Source organism: Pogona vitticeps, chromosome 8 (genome assembly GCF_051106095.1).
Source record: "Pogona vitticeps strain Pit_001003342236 chromosome 8, PviZW2.1, whole genome shotgun sequence".
Classification (NCBI taxonomy): domain Eukaryota; kingdom Metazoa; phylum Chordata; class Lepidosauria; order Squamata; family Agamidae; genus Pogona; species Pogona vitticeps.
This window is the reverse complement of record NC_135790.1, coordinates 28135425-28152252: the sequence shown is the minus strand read 5'-3', so window position 1 is coordinate 28152252 and position 16828 is coordinate 28135425. Positions and strand designations below refer to the sequence as shown.

The following is a 16828-nucleotide window of genomic DNA, read 5'->3' as shown; positions in this document are numbered from 1 at the left end:
GAGTTTTCATCTAAACCCAGGCCTTAGGAAAACCTCAGAGAGAATTTTGAGGACAGGGCAGGTTGCGTTTACATATTTATTTAGTCTTTCTCCGATAAGTTTGTGCTTTTGCCTATGATTTGCTTCCAGCCACGGTATCTTCCCTACAACCCTGTGAGGTAGGTTAAGCAGAATGTGACCAAACATGATGCAGTGAGCCCACAGCTAAATGGAGGCATGACCTTCCATCTCCCTAATTTAATTTCAGCCACCTGAACCCCAACATCATGATGGTTTGTTAGTCCCAACGGAAGAATTAGTGTGGTTTCTAGATCTCAGTATTTTAGGTCTCTGGCTGCGGAGCCAGACGTTGGGAGTTCGATTCCTGCACTGGGTTTCTTTGGGAGAAGAGCCAGCCTGGGTGGCCTTGGGCCAGCTGTGCAGTAGCCCCAGGGTGGCCCCAGAGGAAGAGGATGGTAATGCACTTCTGAGTATTCCCTAGCTGGAGAAGCCTGGGAAAGGTCGTCATAAGTCATAATTGACTTCACAGTGCATGATAAAAAAATATTTTTGCACCAACATCATGAAACTCATATTCTGATTTCTGTGGGGCTCTAGCCAGCTTAGTTTGAAGGAACTGCTTTATTCTATTAACGAAATGGGTCATGGATGTACATTCCAGCAACGTGTGAGCAATGTGTTAATTTATTTACATTTATTCGCTTATCCAACGTTGTGTGAATTTCACCTGCAGGCCGTTTGCAGGGGTGGTGGCGGAGTTCAACCTTGGCGTTTTTGTTTTTTGTGGGGGGTTTTTTGCAAATGGTGTAAATAAATGCTGTATAAAGAATGGAATAGTTATCAAAGAAAGAAAGAAAGAAAGAAAGAAAGAAAGAAAGAAATCATAGCTGGAAATAAATAAATAAATAAATAAATAAATAAATAAATAAATAAATAAATAAATATTGCCCCACTGTTTAGTCTATTCTGGGGATGGGATGGTTCACTGCCTTTTCCAGCAACCACGTCACTCAAGCAACAATACGAACTCACCTGTTCTCCAGACAATTCCTACCTGCCCCTCTTTGGCTCCCTGTTAGAAGGATTCCATTTTAGTTTGGTTTCAGCACGTCTTATCACTGGGATAAAACCAAAGCAGATGGCTTGCTTTCAGTTTCTCGATAGACATCTTAAGCCACTGAACAATATTGGGAAATGGGAAATGAGATTGGGAATTTGAAAGATTCCTCTGCTCCTCTCTGGAGGGGGAGATGCAGCAAGCGAAGGCCATTGTTAGATAATTCTTGTTTTTTTTTTTTAAGCCTAGGTAGAGCAGCAGTGATGCACTATACATTTTGGGGGGAAATTTTAAAAGTGAAAGCTTCCTCCTGCTAGGAGGAAAAGCCCAATTTGGCCATTTCCACATTTCGCTTCAAATCTTTCCTCTGTCTTGAAACAAATTTGTCATTTAGAACAACTTTGGCTGAAGTGTTTTGACAAACAAACCTTTCCGCCTGAGCTTCTGGGTCCCTCTTGGTTCCCACAGTTTGTCATTTATGGTCCTTCTTCCTTGGTTTGTCGCAAAGATGTTTTATGCTTTCTTCTCCCTGAGCCGAAACTTGTTCAGCAGGGAAGCGTCAAGTGCCAGCTGTCAGATGTGGATTTTGAGATGCCTTGAAACCTTTACAATTTGAGTCCCTCCCAATCAATCCATCATACATGCTCAGTGCAGCATGTCATAACAGAATGCAACACACATCTTTCTTAATTGGGCCTTCCTTACAAAAAAGGCTGGAAAATAGTATCATTAGCACTCGTGGAGGAACAAAGAGGTGTACTTTTCTCTTGGACTTTCTTTTGCCTTATTGCTAAAGTTGCATCCCTTGGAATTGCTGACAAGTTCCTCATTCAACAAGCATGGGTGGAGGCGAGGCCTGTCTATGAAACATAACCTTGTTGAACAGTGGAGATAAACATCCAGAAGTTAGCAGAGGATGATTGCTGGCTAGGAAAATAAGATTGGTATGGAGACACTTTGAGGGTATGTCCTGATAAATTTGGTGTCGTTCTATCCACTAGCGAGCAGATCTCACAAAAATGCGGACTTGTTTCTCCTTCGATAGCCTACCATCCCATGAAGTAGAAGATACCCAACTATATTTCCTAGAATGCTGCCTTTAGAAAAAGAATATTTTAGTATTCAAAAAGGACAGGCAGGGGTAGGAGTCTCTTAGTCATCTCAACCTTTTCACCATAACGATGATCCGATGAGATAATACATCATTTGTAAGAAGATCATGTTTCTAAATGCCTCTAATTTTATGCAAAGACATATTGAATACTTCTTCTTCTTCTTCCTCTCTCTCTCCTCGGTATTTAGTTGTTCTGGTTTCAGATACCCCAATAGTCTAGATATCAAGGACATAGACATACAGTATACAGAAGAAATCAACTTCCCTCTACATAGCCTGTCCTACAGATCACAGACAAACAGAAATGCTGTCCATGGTGCTGGAACAAAGCACTTTACCTAGAGAACCTTTACCTTTACCTATGGGTCAGGTTGCCACATGCATGTATTTCCACTTCATGATTTGCCTTTGCTGTATTAACAGCACTGAAGTTGGACACGAGATCGCACTTCTCAGAAAAGTTCTCAATGAAGTATTGTAAGAAAACTTAATAAAGAACTGAAATGTATAGACCTCAAAATCAATAGCAGCTACATGATATCATACACCTCCATGACTGAGAGATTGTTTTCTTTGAGATCAAGGGCAATTTTCATCAATAGCAAACTTATTTTGCATCACCCTCATTGATATATGTTGACCCCAAATAATAATGACGAGGAAGAAACTGGGGATAGGGGATGGGCCTGTTGGTACTATTCCAGAGGACACACCCGAATGCCAGGTACATGGTCATCTGTGAAATGACCTAGATCTAAGTCTAGTTAAAACCATTCTTTGGGAGCAAAAGACAAAAAGGTGTTCCCATGCTAACAATACCAAACTTGGTGATTGAACCAGAAGATAGGCACGAGTTAACATTTTTCCTCTCCAGCTCCAACTTCCTTCCACCAACATCCATCATTACCTCTTTATTTGCAGTGTTTTTCCTCATCTCACTGTGAAGATACTTGTCAATACAAAGGTTACAGACTCTATGAAATAGCTAATCAATCAGGTTTGTGTCTAGCATTCCCAAAGCTGTCACCCATAAATACTCCAAAGCAAACAACAGCAGGCACTCATAGTCTTTTATACCTTCCTATTCACATATCAGATTATTCTAGAAAAATCTTCTGTCTACCAGATGTTGTCATCTCTGTTTCTCAACATCAGGGTTCACCACTTCACATTGGCTGGGATCGAAAGATACCCTATGGCCAAAAATGCTGTCCAGCTGCATTTTAGTTTTTTAAAAAACACTTTATGTGGTCAGTGCCAAAATGTGGAGCCATTGTTTACAACTCTTCAGGTGACAACATTGTAGAATCCCTTGTAGGAATAGATCTGAGTCAATTTTGTAGCAAAATACTACACTGGAACACTGAAATGAAGGCCGGGGGGCTGTTTTGTAACTGCTTTCCAATCATGGTTACAAAGAGCTTTGAGTCACAGTCTTGGGAGAGAAACATGCTATACATCAAGTCTAATCAACGAATGTCTGTTGGCTCTCTCTACACATCTTGTAGCCACGATGGCCATGAATGTTCGTGCGTTGCAGCCGCGGCCCCCTGGGCTCTTCCAGAAAAAGCCAAAGTTTTTTTTTTATCCTTTTACTCCATCCTGGCCATGAGGGGCTGAGGACTTTGCCAGCATTCACACCCAAACATCCTTCAAAACAGGTGCTTCTCTGAAAACGGCTTCTCTTTTGGAAATCTTAGAAGTCGATTGCAAGATATTTTAGAAATCCTGTTACTTGCTAGAGCAATATTCTAGATCTGAAACTCAATCTCTCTCTCTCTCTCTCTCTCTCTCTCACACACACACACACACACACACACACACACACACACACGTATCTGCCAAGTGAAGCCCTCACCGCAAGCTTTTGACTGGAAGGCTCTGATTGCAGACATGAACCATCAGTGGGAAGGGCCACAGTGCAAAACATCACACCGTCCACCCCCAAAAAACAAAGGAAGACTAAAAAGAAACTATGCTAAAAGGAGTAACGAGAAGGTTACAGAAAGTCTCAAAACTAAGCGAGACAAGACATACATTGTGTGGATGACAGGAAAAATACCAATAAAATCAGTGTGCATCCAGGTAATTTTAAAAACAAGAAGTGCTCCATCTGGATAGGTTTCTAGGCAGACTCCTTAGATGATCTGGAGATCTAGTAGTGTGGAGCGGGGAAGAAATAGCCATTGCTTCTTCCCATCTTCTATGCCATGTACTGTGTCCTCCTGTACCTTTTCCTTCAACTAAATAGTATCACACCCTACAGCCTTTCCTCAGAGAGGACCTGCTATTTAGGTTGCCCACCTTGATGCCTTTTGGCATGTTATAAAAATCGCTTCCTAGTCATGGAGTCCAGAACGCATGTGTGGCTCACCCAAAATTTTCTAAAGGGCATTAGATGGCTGATAGAGATGCTTTCTGTCACTCTCCCAATAATTCTTAGCATAGGCTTTCCCTTTTTCCCCGTCTCCCTGCCTCCACCACACACCAAGTCAAAGCCAGGATTAATATTCCTTTATCTTACTGTGTTTCTGAAAATCCTACATTTGAAGCAGCAGAACTGTGATCTCTGAATTGCTTATCTTTATGGTCTGTCGTGTTTTCGAAATTTTGTTTGGTTTTTTTTTTCCCCCATTATGTTCTCTTATTGTGTAAAGGCTTCGACAATAAGCACCGAGGCATTCGAATAAACCCATTAGAATAAACCTTTGCAAATATCATTTTGTTTATTGAAGTGTTCTAATCAGTGTTTAATCTCTTCTTAAGACGATTAAGATAAAGGCATGATCAAGCTGAAATTGCAAAGACGTCATGCAGTTATGGAAGTGTTTGAAAGTGATAGGGGTAGAATTTTGGCCGTGTTTTCTTTGCATAACGGAGATGGATTTTTAGAGCCAGAGAGTAAGGAATAACCTTTTGCTTCAGCCAAATTGTCCTTTAGAATATTGACAGCTGTGTCTTAATGGAGCAATGTTGATATACCATTATGGACTTGCAAAGCAGAATTAATAGGCATTTCATGATGACTCTTCAAGGCCCATTAGCATTATTCCCATCTTATGGACACAGAGTTCACAATACACGTCCTCCAGGGAAAACTTGTACCACATTTTTATCTTCTCACAAATGGGTTCTGGGATTGAACTGCATGAGGCTGTCTGCATGGAAAGTGTGCGCTCTCCTTCCAGTGAACTCTAGTCTTCTCCACTTTCCATCTACAATCATCAACGGAAGAAGGCAAGACCATCTGTGGTTACCGCTGCCATGGGCCAGGATCCAAATCTCAGCTAGCATGCCTTCCTGGCCCAGCCTGCTAAGGTTCAAACATGGTTCAGTGTGGAACCCCTATAGTTTTAGAATCATAGAATAATGAAGTTGGAAGGGACCTATAAGGCCATCAAGTCCAACCCATGCTCGATGCAAGAATACAAATCAAAGGAGATCTGCCAGGTGGTTGTCTAAGTTTAGGGTAATCTTTATTCCAGGGAGAGAAATAAACCCTGTCTGAGTGATATCTGGGCAAGCAGAGCATCTCCAGATGCAGCAGCTGGATGGCATAAAGGGATGAAAAAAAAATGATATTTTTGCGGCTGAGAGATTTGCCAGCAAGTAAATCTCAGTGGGAGGTTCTCACAGACAGCAGTGGCTTGGCTTGGCTTATGTTCTCCTCAGTTTACTTGCTCATCTTAAAAACACCGCCTTTAAAAAGGTACCCATCCCTTCTCCATCTGCAGATAATGCTTCTAGAAGTGGGGGAAAAGCTAGAAGGCTTGCAAGAATTTAGTTGTATAGTAATCTCTGCCAGAAGAAGCTTCCCTGGTTTCCAGCTTCACTCAGCCCATGAACTGATGTTTTATCTGGTTAAATTTAATGTGGTGGTGGAGGAGGAGAACGTAGCTTGGGCAAGACTTGTCTTGCCTCTCTCTCTCTCTCTCTCTCTCTCTCTCTCTCTCTCTCTCTCTCTCTCTCTCTCTCTCTCTCTCAATCTCTCTGGTAACAGAGGAGTCATTCTTAGTTTTGGTTGAGTCCCACTTGCACAACATGCAGAATTTGCTCCTGAATTCTAACTCAACAACAGCTTCATTATGGACACTAGTTCTTGTTGTTAAACTCAAAGTTGGCCTTGCCTAGAGTAGGTCTATGGAAACCAATGGGACTTAAGTGTGGCTGAACACCCTTCCACCTTTTTATGGGTCTATTCCAGGTAGGACTAACACAGCATTTGGGCATAAAATGTTTGGAATGCTATGCTTCGCATGAGTTATCCCAGCTGCCAATTCTTCTCCCTCTGTGGCAAGCCAGATCCTGAACCTGGAGGGCTTTTCTTCATGGATTTCCCAAACGTGTCCTGGTATGACAGCGGCTACGACAACCGAAGCCTCAACCAGTCCAGCCTAGAACAAAACTCTCACCACTACAACTACTACGCCATGCTCCTCACCCTCCTCATCTTCGTCATCGTGTTCGGCAACGTGCTGGTGTGCATGGCCGTTTCGAGGGAGAAGGCCCTTCAGACAACCACCAACTACCTGATTGTGAGCCTTGCTGTGGCGGATCTCCTCGTGGCCACTCTGGTGATGCCCTGGGTGGTCTACCTGGAGGTAGGTGTGTTTGTGTCATTACAAAACACAAATATCCAATTTCTTGCATATTCAATAGTTGTCCTTTTGGTGTACCACTTTGAGTTGAGACTTATCCTCTAATATTTTATACATTCCCATGAATACCAGTTGTTTTAGATCATCATCATCCTCACTGGAACATCAAGTCCAGCCCATGTTGAGGAGGTCCAGTGGAGGGAATTGAACTCCCAACCTCTGGCTCTAAAACCAGAGACCTAAACCACTGAGCTATCCATTAGCGGTATGAGAGGAAGGGTTCAAAGTTGGGGAGCCACACAGAACAGAATGCTAGCCTCCACATTTTGCCTCTTCTTCTCTCTCCTGACAAATAGCTTTTGAAATTAAAGGGTTCTGTGCATATTGATGGGCCCTGCATCGTCACCTCATTTGGCCACGTTCACTTATGGGTCTAAAGCTGATCAGTTTGGCAGGATAAGAAGGAGGTTGGCAGGGGAATTTGGGCTGGTCCTTTTCTCCCTGCCATGGACCTCCTTTCAAAGTCACCCACCGCTGAGCTCAAGAATTCTGTTCGTTGGCCTCCAAAGCCTTGACATCTCAGACGGAGCCTTCTACATCACAGGAGGGATATCATCTGATCTTGTCTTCCTTCCCTTCCTCCTGTCTCTGCCATCATGCCATTCTGCCTCCTCAAAGACAGCTGCCTGTCTTTTTCCCCCCTTCTGGCAGTCTTAAAACCTCTTTTATGTTTACTGCTTTGAGCCTCAGAAAAGGGGTTTATAAATATTTAAAGCAAAATATAAAATAAATTCATCACTGCGGCTTGGACGTTTAGGAACAGCGTAGACCCTCAGAGGCATCTTTGTGGATGAAATATGAACTCGGCACCTCCCTGAGCTTGGAAAATTACATCATTGTCATAGTTATCATTATTATTAATAAGATATCCACAAATCTCATAGTTCTGCTCTTCAGAGATTTCTCAAAGTTGGCGTACAACTGATTTACATCCCTCTAAGAGTGCAACTACATGGTCAAATACTGCAATAGTTGCTTTGCTTAGAAAATGGGTGAATCTGAAATATTTTTTTACTGAACGCATAATGCAAAGGCTAAATTGAATCAGTCCAGCCCTTTTTTGCTCCCAAAGTAGCTTTTTAAAATCTACTTCGGGGGGGTGGGGTGGGTTCTACTTTTCCAAGCCAGAACAAGTTGAACTGACTTTTTCTCAGGCGGTCATTGTGATGCATTCTTCTAAAAAGGGGCAGTGTGTCTGGAGGTGGCGTTTCAGTGACGTAGGCAGTTGGGACATGATGTTCAGAACCGGGGGGGGGGGGGGGGAGATGCAAAAGCAAAGCACTCTTGCTGTGAAAGCACTTTCTCATTTAAAGCTTCAGATTACTGCATTTCTGAAATGATGTCTTTATAGAAAAACAGCAAGTCTCATAATATGCTCCATCAAAAGTTTAAACAATCATTTTGCAGAATGCATCACGATCCACCGTTCCAAATGATTCCAATTGGCATCCCCATTTGCCAGCACCTGTCAGATACTTTTTTCTTTCACTTTCAAGTATTGCATGCAAGAATGAACTCATCTCTAGTGACATAAGCTAGTGTGGACTAATTGAAACAAGTGATTTTTGCCCCTGCAGTATTGTATTGTATTAGCAACCATTTTGCCATTGTTATTGGGTGTATGTGCGCGTACTGTATGTGGGAAAAAAAACCCAATGTAATTTTGTTTTGTTCTAGGCATTATTTTGAAGATTTGGGGCTAGGAAGGCCTCTCCAGTTCTGGATGATGGTTCCTGGTGTCTTTGAAGCTCCAGTTCCTGCCCCCTCCGTACTGTTGTGCTGATTTTCCCTCTTTCCGCAGGTGGTCGGGGAGTGGCGATTCAGTCGCATCCACTGCGACATCTTCGTCACTCTGGACGTCATGATGTGCACTGCCAGCATCCTCAACCTTTGTGCCATCAGCATTGACAGGTAAAGGCTGTCTCTGTGGTTCCTGTCCAGCTGACCCTTACCCACCTCCCAAAGAGCAGAGCCCACCTACGCCCCAACGAAGCAGACACCACCCTTTGCTGTCTTTAGATATGAATTTTGCCTGGCATGCCTTTTGTCTTCTTTGCCTGTTCACCTGTACAGGTGAGCATCAAGGCTGGCCCTGGCCCATGCTTTCGTGTCTCTTCCCACAGATACACAGCGGTGGCATTGCCGATGCTTTATAATACACGCTACAGCTCCAGGCGCAGAGTAACGGTCATGATCGCTGTCGTTTGGGTCCTCTCATTTGCCATCTCCTGCCCCTTGCTCTTTGGGCTGAACAACACAGGTGAGAGTCACCATTAAAACACACCTTGGGCAGCGGGGGATCCATTCAGTCCTGGGTTAAAATCCGGGGGGGAGGGGTTGATCATAAAAGAATCCAGCACAATTTCTCTGCAATGGAGATGAAAACAGAACCTCCTACGGCTGTTTTTAAATACTTTTTATTGCTATTAAAACACAGACATAGCACATACGGAACCTCTGGTTCATAAAATAACAAACCCAGAGGGTGAGATTGAAGGATTGCAAAGAGCGTCAAATCATTATGATCAACTAAGTATTTCCATAAATCAGCATACGATGCAGGAAGCGACCTATTTATCTGGCACTCCTGCCAGTGTTCACACAGAACGAAAGCTGCAATAAAGATAAAGACGTGTGTGTTCACAAACACAGGGCAGAAAAAGAAGCAAGTACACACTACTTGGAGTGGCTAGAAAATTATTGAGATTTCACAGTTCTAGCCATCGTTCTCCTCCATTCAGGCAACTGACGAAATCAGCCCATAGATCTAGACTTATCCATGCTTAGATCAGGTCAATGAAATCTGCATAAGTTGTGACTTATTTTTTAGCCCCGTTTGTTAAAGGCACGGATCCTACAGAGTATCAGCAGAGCAGAATGTTCCTCCATGGTTGTGGCACTGCGTTCCTGGGCTTATGCACGTGTAAAATACAGCCAAACATTTGTTCTTGCAAGGAGCTACTGGTACTTCCTTGCACAAGTGAGGGGAAAATCTCAAACTCTTCATGCAATCATTGGCCATACAATAGGATTGATCAAACTGGGTCCAATCCATTGGGTCTACTCAAAGCATGACTAGATCCAACCCAGTGCTTTCAAAGAAGTTTAGAGGACTGTAAGGCAGGAAGGCTGGTGATGGAGAGACACAACAGGCCATGCTCCTAAATGATCAGGGTTGAAAGAGAAGAAATTTCCCCTCTTCTTAGTGGTGTTCCTGGTGTAAGGCTGAATAGGTTTTGTTGTTTAGTCGTATAGTCATGTCTGACTCTTTGTGACCCCATGGACCAAAGCACGCCAGGCCCTCCTGTCTTCCATGGAATAGGTTACTTGGCAGTTAATCAATGCTTGACTGGTAGACATCACTGCTAGAAGATCACATCCTTATTTTTGGAATTTTGGGGGTGTCCAGGACTAGAAATGGTGTTGAAACGCTGTCCTCAAAGCAATGCCTCTGCATCTTAGTCATGCTGGCTGTAGCTCCTAATGGTTAGGGCCATGCTCTTGCAATCTCTTGTGTCTTCCAGAGGAGAAGGAGTGTATCATTGCCAATCCTGCCTTTGTTGTGTATTCCTCTATCGTCTCCTTCTACGTCCCCTTCATTGTCACCCTGCTGGTGTACGTACAGATATACGTAGTATTGCGGAAACGCAGGAAGCGGGTCAACACCAAACGCGCCGCCACCCCCGTGGGCCCGGACTCTGACACGCAGGCCCCACTGAAGGTAAGCAGCACCTAAGACCCCCCCCCTCTCAAAACCACTCCGCAAACTCCATCATCTGCCCTCCCTGGTCCTATTTTATACTTTGACTTTCCCATCCCCTCTTTTCCTTCCCAAATCTGTGCAGCTTAGCGTTTTAGGATATGGAAAACCCTGGCCTTAGAATAAGTGGGTGTTCCTTCCTAGTTTGTTGCATAGTTTCAGTTCTCTCTAGCTTTGGGCTTCTCATGTCAGAATTGCAAACAGCCATGAGGTTTGGATGGAACTACTGTACGTAGGAGGGTTATGAAAGCAGGTAGGAAGAGCATCTTATATCGACAACTCCGGAAAGTCCAGATTGAGGAAGTAAACCTGATGAAGAACTGAGTGAAGGAAAAGGGCAGTAAGGGGGAGAGAACAAAGGGGAAACAAGTGAATATTAGTTTTAGAAAATGCTTTATCCTTCCCCCTGCCATGTACAGTGTGCAGAAAAGGAGCCCTTTGTAGCGGATGTCATTGCTGACACTACCAAGCAATCAGATGAAGAAATAAGGCCCCCTGACTGTTCATATTCCCTGTTTCCTCAGAAAGCCTGTAGCAGCTCACGTGGGACTTCTACCCAAGCAAGCAAATGGCTGCCTTTGCTTCTCAAGAAAAGCTTGAAAAGCGGGGAGTTTAGCAGCCCCTGGCAAAAGGGACTGCACAGATAAGGTGTGTTTCGTGTTAGGAGAGCAGGATGTTGGTTGGGTCAGCCAAAAGCAACACGACGAAGAGGTTCCAGCTTCGGTGCCTTAAGGATTTTCTTCACCCACCTCTTTCTCCTGGCATGACAACTAGGCCCTCCAGCTGTTCACTCTGAGAGACAGCACCACGGCCCTTCTCGCACCCTCTGTTCTCGTGCCCGGTCCTTCACTCCAGGTTGCTGTCCTCTTACATTACCTGTGTGTCCCTCCTTGCTTCCCCTCCCCAACCCTCACCCTCATTTCCCGTCCTCAGGACAAATGCACTCATCCCGAAGATGTCAGGCTTTGTACGCTCTTCCTGAAGGCCAACGGGAGCTTCCCACTTCATAAGCGGAAAGTGGTGAGTGCCGCTGCCATTCTGGATGCCAGGCATGGGTGGGGCTTTGGGGCATCTTCCTTTTCAACTGGACTCCCCCCTTCCCCAGATTCCCTTACAAGAGCTGGGAGCAACAGTAAGAGTCGTAGCGGGGCAAATATGCACATTGGATGAGGCTATGCAAACATGCTTAGTCCATTCTGTTACAAATCATGGAGGTGCTGAGCACCAGGGACCTTCTTTACACATTAGGAATACAGATGGGCACTGCTGGTTCGGTGGTTCGATGCAGTTCATTTCCCAGCTGAACAGCTGATTCTCAGTCTGGCATTTCTCCTCCTCCAACAGGCGCCCATTCGGCAGCAGCACAACGCCTCTCCTCCTCCGGGCACTCCCTCCGAGTGGGTACCGGCTAGAGGGGGTGGGATGATGAACTCCAGATCAACTGTTTGGCTGGAAAACAAACAGCATTGAACTGCTGAGCCAGCAATTCATGCCCACTTCTCATCAGGAGCAAAGTGAGTTCCTTCAGATTCTGATTTTGCCAGTGCAAGGCAGGGAGAGGAAGCTGGAGAAGTCCCTTGAGGTTGCCCATTTCTCTCCTAAAATATGCAGCCCCAAAGCCTGGCACACACTGGCACCAGCTCAGGAGCAGATTTCTCTTGAATTATCTGCCCAACAAGCAAAGAGCCAAGGAGTTTACAAGGAATGATCAAAGGGACCGTCCCTGATCCTAGCGTGCAGGTTTATCTTTTTGTAAGGCAGAGATGCTTGCCGAATCAAATACTGGAGCCGTGACTTGGCTGATAATGTAGTTTTTTTTTAAAAAAAAAAATCAGGGTCTAAATCCAGCTGTGAACTTAGGCAAAAAGGAACCCATTGAAGCCACAATGAGTGTGAACTCAACAGGTTTCCACGAATCTCAGTAGATGCATTCTAACTGGATTTCAGGCTGTTGTTATTTAAACTTTGAACAAACACCTGACAAGCTACGTGGCAATCCTCGCATGGGGGAAGGTTTGATCAAAGGCCAACACAGGCAGATTTTCTCGTCCACTTTATGTCTCTCGATTCTCGAATTATAGTTCCAAAACCAGGGAGAAGGAGCATCTGGGAATGAGTCACCCGAGATACATTCAACCAACTTGAAATTCATTAGGCTTCACAAAATATATGGTCAACATACCTTTGAAGTCCCACCTCATATTATTTGTATACTGGTGCCAATTTTCTGTTCCCTTCCCTTCCTCTTTGGCTGCTTGAGTGCAAACCTACTCCTTCTTTGTGAGAGAATTCCTTGGCTTTGATTCTTGCTAGAGTCAGCTTATAGGACTTCTCTTGACCGTTCCTCCTTTCTTGAACAAGTCCTTTCTCCAAAGGACAGTCCTCCAAACTAGATCCTTGATATACTTGAGACCTATTCAGGCATTAGGAATGTGACTGAAAGTGGACACATGAGGAGAAGGCAAGACAAGCCTAGCCTCTTCCTCACTGTTGTCCTCACGTAGAGACCAATGGTGTGGAAAGGAGAACCTCAGCTTCACAGGAAGGGGCTACACCTGAGTGGGACCTCTGGTGTTTGTTGTTGTTGTTGTTGTTGTTGTTGTTGTTGTTGTTGTTGTTGTTTTGAGGTTCCCAGTCTTCACATGCAAAGTGACCAAGAGTCATCTTCAGACTCATCACTCTTCACAGGAGCAAGAGAAGTGATGATAGAGAGAGGGTGAAGCTCTCATGCTCCTTTCCTTATGTATTTGCTTTCCAACACATTGTTGACTCCATTCTTCCCTTCCGCACGTAGTTGGCTCCTTTTTCTGAGAACAAGAAAGAATGTGTCGGTATGTTTCATTTTCCTCCAGGAGGTGGCGAATCACATGGAAGAGATGGAGATGGCCACCAGCACCAGCCCACCAGAGAAGAGCAGACACCTAAAGCCGTCAGTGCCAAGTAACAACGAGCAGAGCCTGGCAGCCCCTTCCCACCCGGGTGCCAGCTCAGCTCTGAGGTCTCCCCAGGACAGCCCTCTGCCAGTGGAGAAGAACGGGCACACCGTGGACAACTCCAAGACAGCCAAGATATTTGAGATTCAGACTATGCCCAATGGCAAGACGAGGACCTCCCTCAAGACCATGAGCAGGAGGAAATTTTCGCAGCAAAAGGAGAAGAAAGCCACACAGATGCTTGCCATTGTGCTTGGTAAGAGTCCTGGGTAGCTTCCAGACAGACTTTGGAAGGAAGGAAAAACTACAAGGAGTCACTGGGCACCTTAAAGACTAACAGGTTTTATTTGGTGTAAGCTTTCATGGACCGTAGTCCACTTCTTCACATGCAAAGAATGTAAGGAGTTACCTAGCTACCTTTAATGAGTTACCTGTAAGACTGAAGTAAGCAGTTACATCGTAACCTGTAATGAGTTGCTTCTGTGGGTAATCAGGGTGCAATTAAGTTATTTTTCAAAAGTTACTTTATAGGTGTAAGAAACATTTTCTACTTACTTTCAAAAGTTCCTTTCGAATTGTTTAACAGCATGGAGACTAGAATTTTTTCAAACTTGATGCCATTCTTTTCTCTTTAAATCACTGCTGCTTTAGAAAAGCAGAAAATGAGAGAAAAGAAATGAGGAGTTCAACTCGCTGTACTTTTCCAAAACCACAACAAGTAACAGCAACGGGCTACTTGCCAAAGATTGTGAGCAGTAGCAGGGGACGAAGCCTTCCTTCTTAAATAAAACAAAAACAAAAAAACTTTCTAAGCTCTGCTTCCCAGTTGTGGCCTAGACAGAGGTGGACCACCGGCTCAGGAACCCCTCTTCCCCCCGGTTTGCTCAATGCAACAGCTTAGAGAAGGGAGGGAGGAGAAATTCTGGTGCCGAAACACCAAACAGAGAGACACGGTTAACTAACAAGCCAAGCACAAAAGACGTACCCACCACGGGTCTGTCTAACTTTCTTTGAGTGCTGCTGCCCATGACTGGGGCAGCACCCCAACTTGTAGCAAAACTTTCCATAAGTAAGCAATGTGCTATGTGAAGAAGTCATTTCAGCCACTGTGTGACCAACCTGTCTCTTTTAATGTATCCCCCTCTGCAGGTGTCTTTATCATCTGCTGGCTTCCGTTCTTCATCACTCACATTTTGAACATGCATTGCGACTGTAACATCCCGCAGGCCATGTACAATGCCTTTACGTGGCTCGGCTACGTCAACAGTGCCGTCAACCCCATTATCTACACCACCTTCAATATTGAGTTCCGAAAGGCCTTCATGAAGATCCTTCACTGCTAAGGATCTTGAGAAACCAGGAGGAGGACTCGTCGTGTGGCCTTATTGGGGAGTCACGAGGGGAACTTGTATTCTGTTGAAAGCACACAGTGTGTCGTGCCAAGATTGTTTTTTCCAGCTGGGATATCACAGGCAAAGCCTGTCTTGTTTTCAAGATCATTTAGACTCCGAGAGGTGGGCACGAATGAGTTAATTTCCGTTGCAACCTTTGCACTGTGCTCAAAATAAAACAGGAGCTTAGACGACCGCCAGCAATCACACGTGCTTCTGGTCAATGCAACCTACAGTGCATTAATCACAAGGGTTAGCTGTGGGATGCACTGATTTACTCATGCGTTGCTCTTAATGATGACATTACTCACCAAAGACGCCATCATCTTGTCCGCTTTGCAATAGGAGACTCCCTTACCCACTTAAACCAAAAGCCAGCACTCTTGGGAATGGTGTCCATTGGCATTGCCTTCTGTGACTCTCTTGGGTCCCTATCAAACCACCGTGGTCTGGCGATGGAGGCTGTGTCCAGGCTTCCCGTGGAGTCACCGCCCATTGTCAAAACCTAAGGGAGGAGAATGTAAGAAAACAGAATCTCAGGGCAGAGTGGGGAAGAGAATGCTATCATATGACACTAATGTATATAAGAATAAATAGAATGAACTGAGCAGAAGCCCGAGCCAAAAAAAGTGATAATAAATAAATAAGATATACAAAATCCTGTCTTGCATGGTATGCATTGTAATTAAAATGCCATCTCCAGTCACATCCACCAACATACCCTGTCACCATGCCAGCATCTTCTCAGATTACATCCCATTCTACAGAAGTGAAACCAATGGATCTGGGAACCAGTTAGAAAGGGAGGGACAAAGAGAGAAGAATGGGCAGGTGTAGAGAACAAGGCCATGCCAAGCCTTTGAAACCACGGGGATGTTCAAAGAATGATCAAGGGTCAATGCTTCAGTGAATCCGAAAATGTTAGGATTGGAGGTGATTCCGTGACAGAGTCCGCTGTCGAGAGAAACGGATTCAGGGCCAATAGTCAGGTCCTTGCCGATTGATTGTTCCCATGGGCAACTTTGAATCCGTATTGCCAAATGTTCAAAGAGGTCTCTGTGGTTCACTGTCTGGAAGCCATTTACCCACCGCCATCTCACGGAATGGGCAGCATGGTTGCCAGCGCTGTAACGGCTAACTGTACCCAGTTCACAGTCGCTTTTGTACGATCTGTGCCGATATGACGCAGCCAGCTAATAAACTGATGTGGAAATGGCTCTCTGAAATTTAATTCCTGATGCTGTTTGGTGAATAAGGCAAGCAAATGTTTTAAGACTGCAGTCTAGCAAATGTCACATCATGTGCCAGCAAGGCTGTGACAGAACAGCACATTTTTGCCAATGGCCAGGGTAAGTATTCTCAAGTTTCAAGGTACAGTAAAGTGAAATACTGAACCCATGTCTGGGCGGCACCACTTTAGACTGCAGGTGGTTTTTCACCTCGCTGGTTGTTGGAGAGAGAGAGGTAGAGAGAGAAAGAGAGAGATAGACAGACAGACAGATGGACAGACGGATGGACAGACGGATGGATGGACAAAATCCATGGGCCTAGAGAGAACATCAGAGAGAATGCTACACCAGACATCTCCCTGATATGCTAATTTTCCATGTGCAAGGCCCTTCTTGTATGGAAGAGCACTCAATCCTGCAGTACAGCTTAGAGCCCAAATTCAAGTTCCCACCTGTTTTGAGAAATGCAGTGTAGGCTGACACTTGAGTTTCAAATCTAGCTCATCAGCCTTTATCATCTGACCCATTCTAGCCATTGACAAACAGAAGGAAGGCAACTTCCATGTTGGTTTGGCTGCTGTTCTTCTAGCTTGTGCAGATAACAAGTAAACTGGCCTATCGACCCATCCCCTGGAGGATCAGGGCCAATCAAACACTCTTAGTTTTTTGAACAAGAACTCAGATTG

General features: G+C 44.7%; 1 protein-coding gene across 3 annotated transcripts in view; it reads left to right on the top strand.

Annotated features, from left to right (window-relative positions):
• The window catches only part of DRD2 (dopamine receptor D2), a 45666-nt gene extending 29536 nt beyond the window's left edge, over positions 1 to 16130 (top strand). For 2 of the 3 annotated variants that reach the window (XM_020793335.3, XM_072979332.2), the window contains exons 2-8: positions 6474 to 6772; positions 8631 to 8740; positions 8953 to 9089; positions 10354 to 10550; positions 11523 to 11609; positions 13442 to 13778; positions 14672 to 16130. In XM_020793335.3, coding sequence (XP_020648994.1) covers positions 6500 to 6772; positions 8631 to 8740; positions 8953 to 9089; positions 10354 to 10550; positions 11523 to 11609; positions 13442 to 13778; positions 14672 to 14865 — 1335 coding nt within the window. In that variant the 5' untranslated portion in view covers positions 6474 to 6499 and the 3' untranslated portion in view covers positions 14866 to 16130. The remainder of the gene's footprint in view (positions 1 to 6473; positions 6773 to 8630; positions 8741 to 8952; positions 9090 to 10353; positions 10551 to 11522; positions 11610 to 13441; positions 13779 to 14671) is intronic. The other variant, XM_072979333.2, reaches the window with a different exon arrangement.
• The last annotated feature ends 698 nt before the right edge of the window (positions 16131 to 16828 follow it).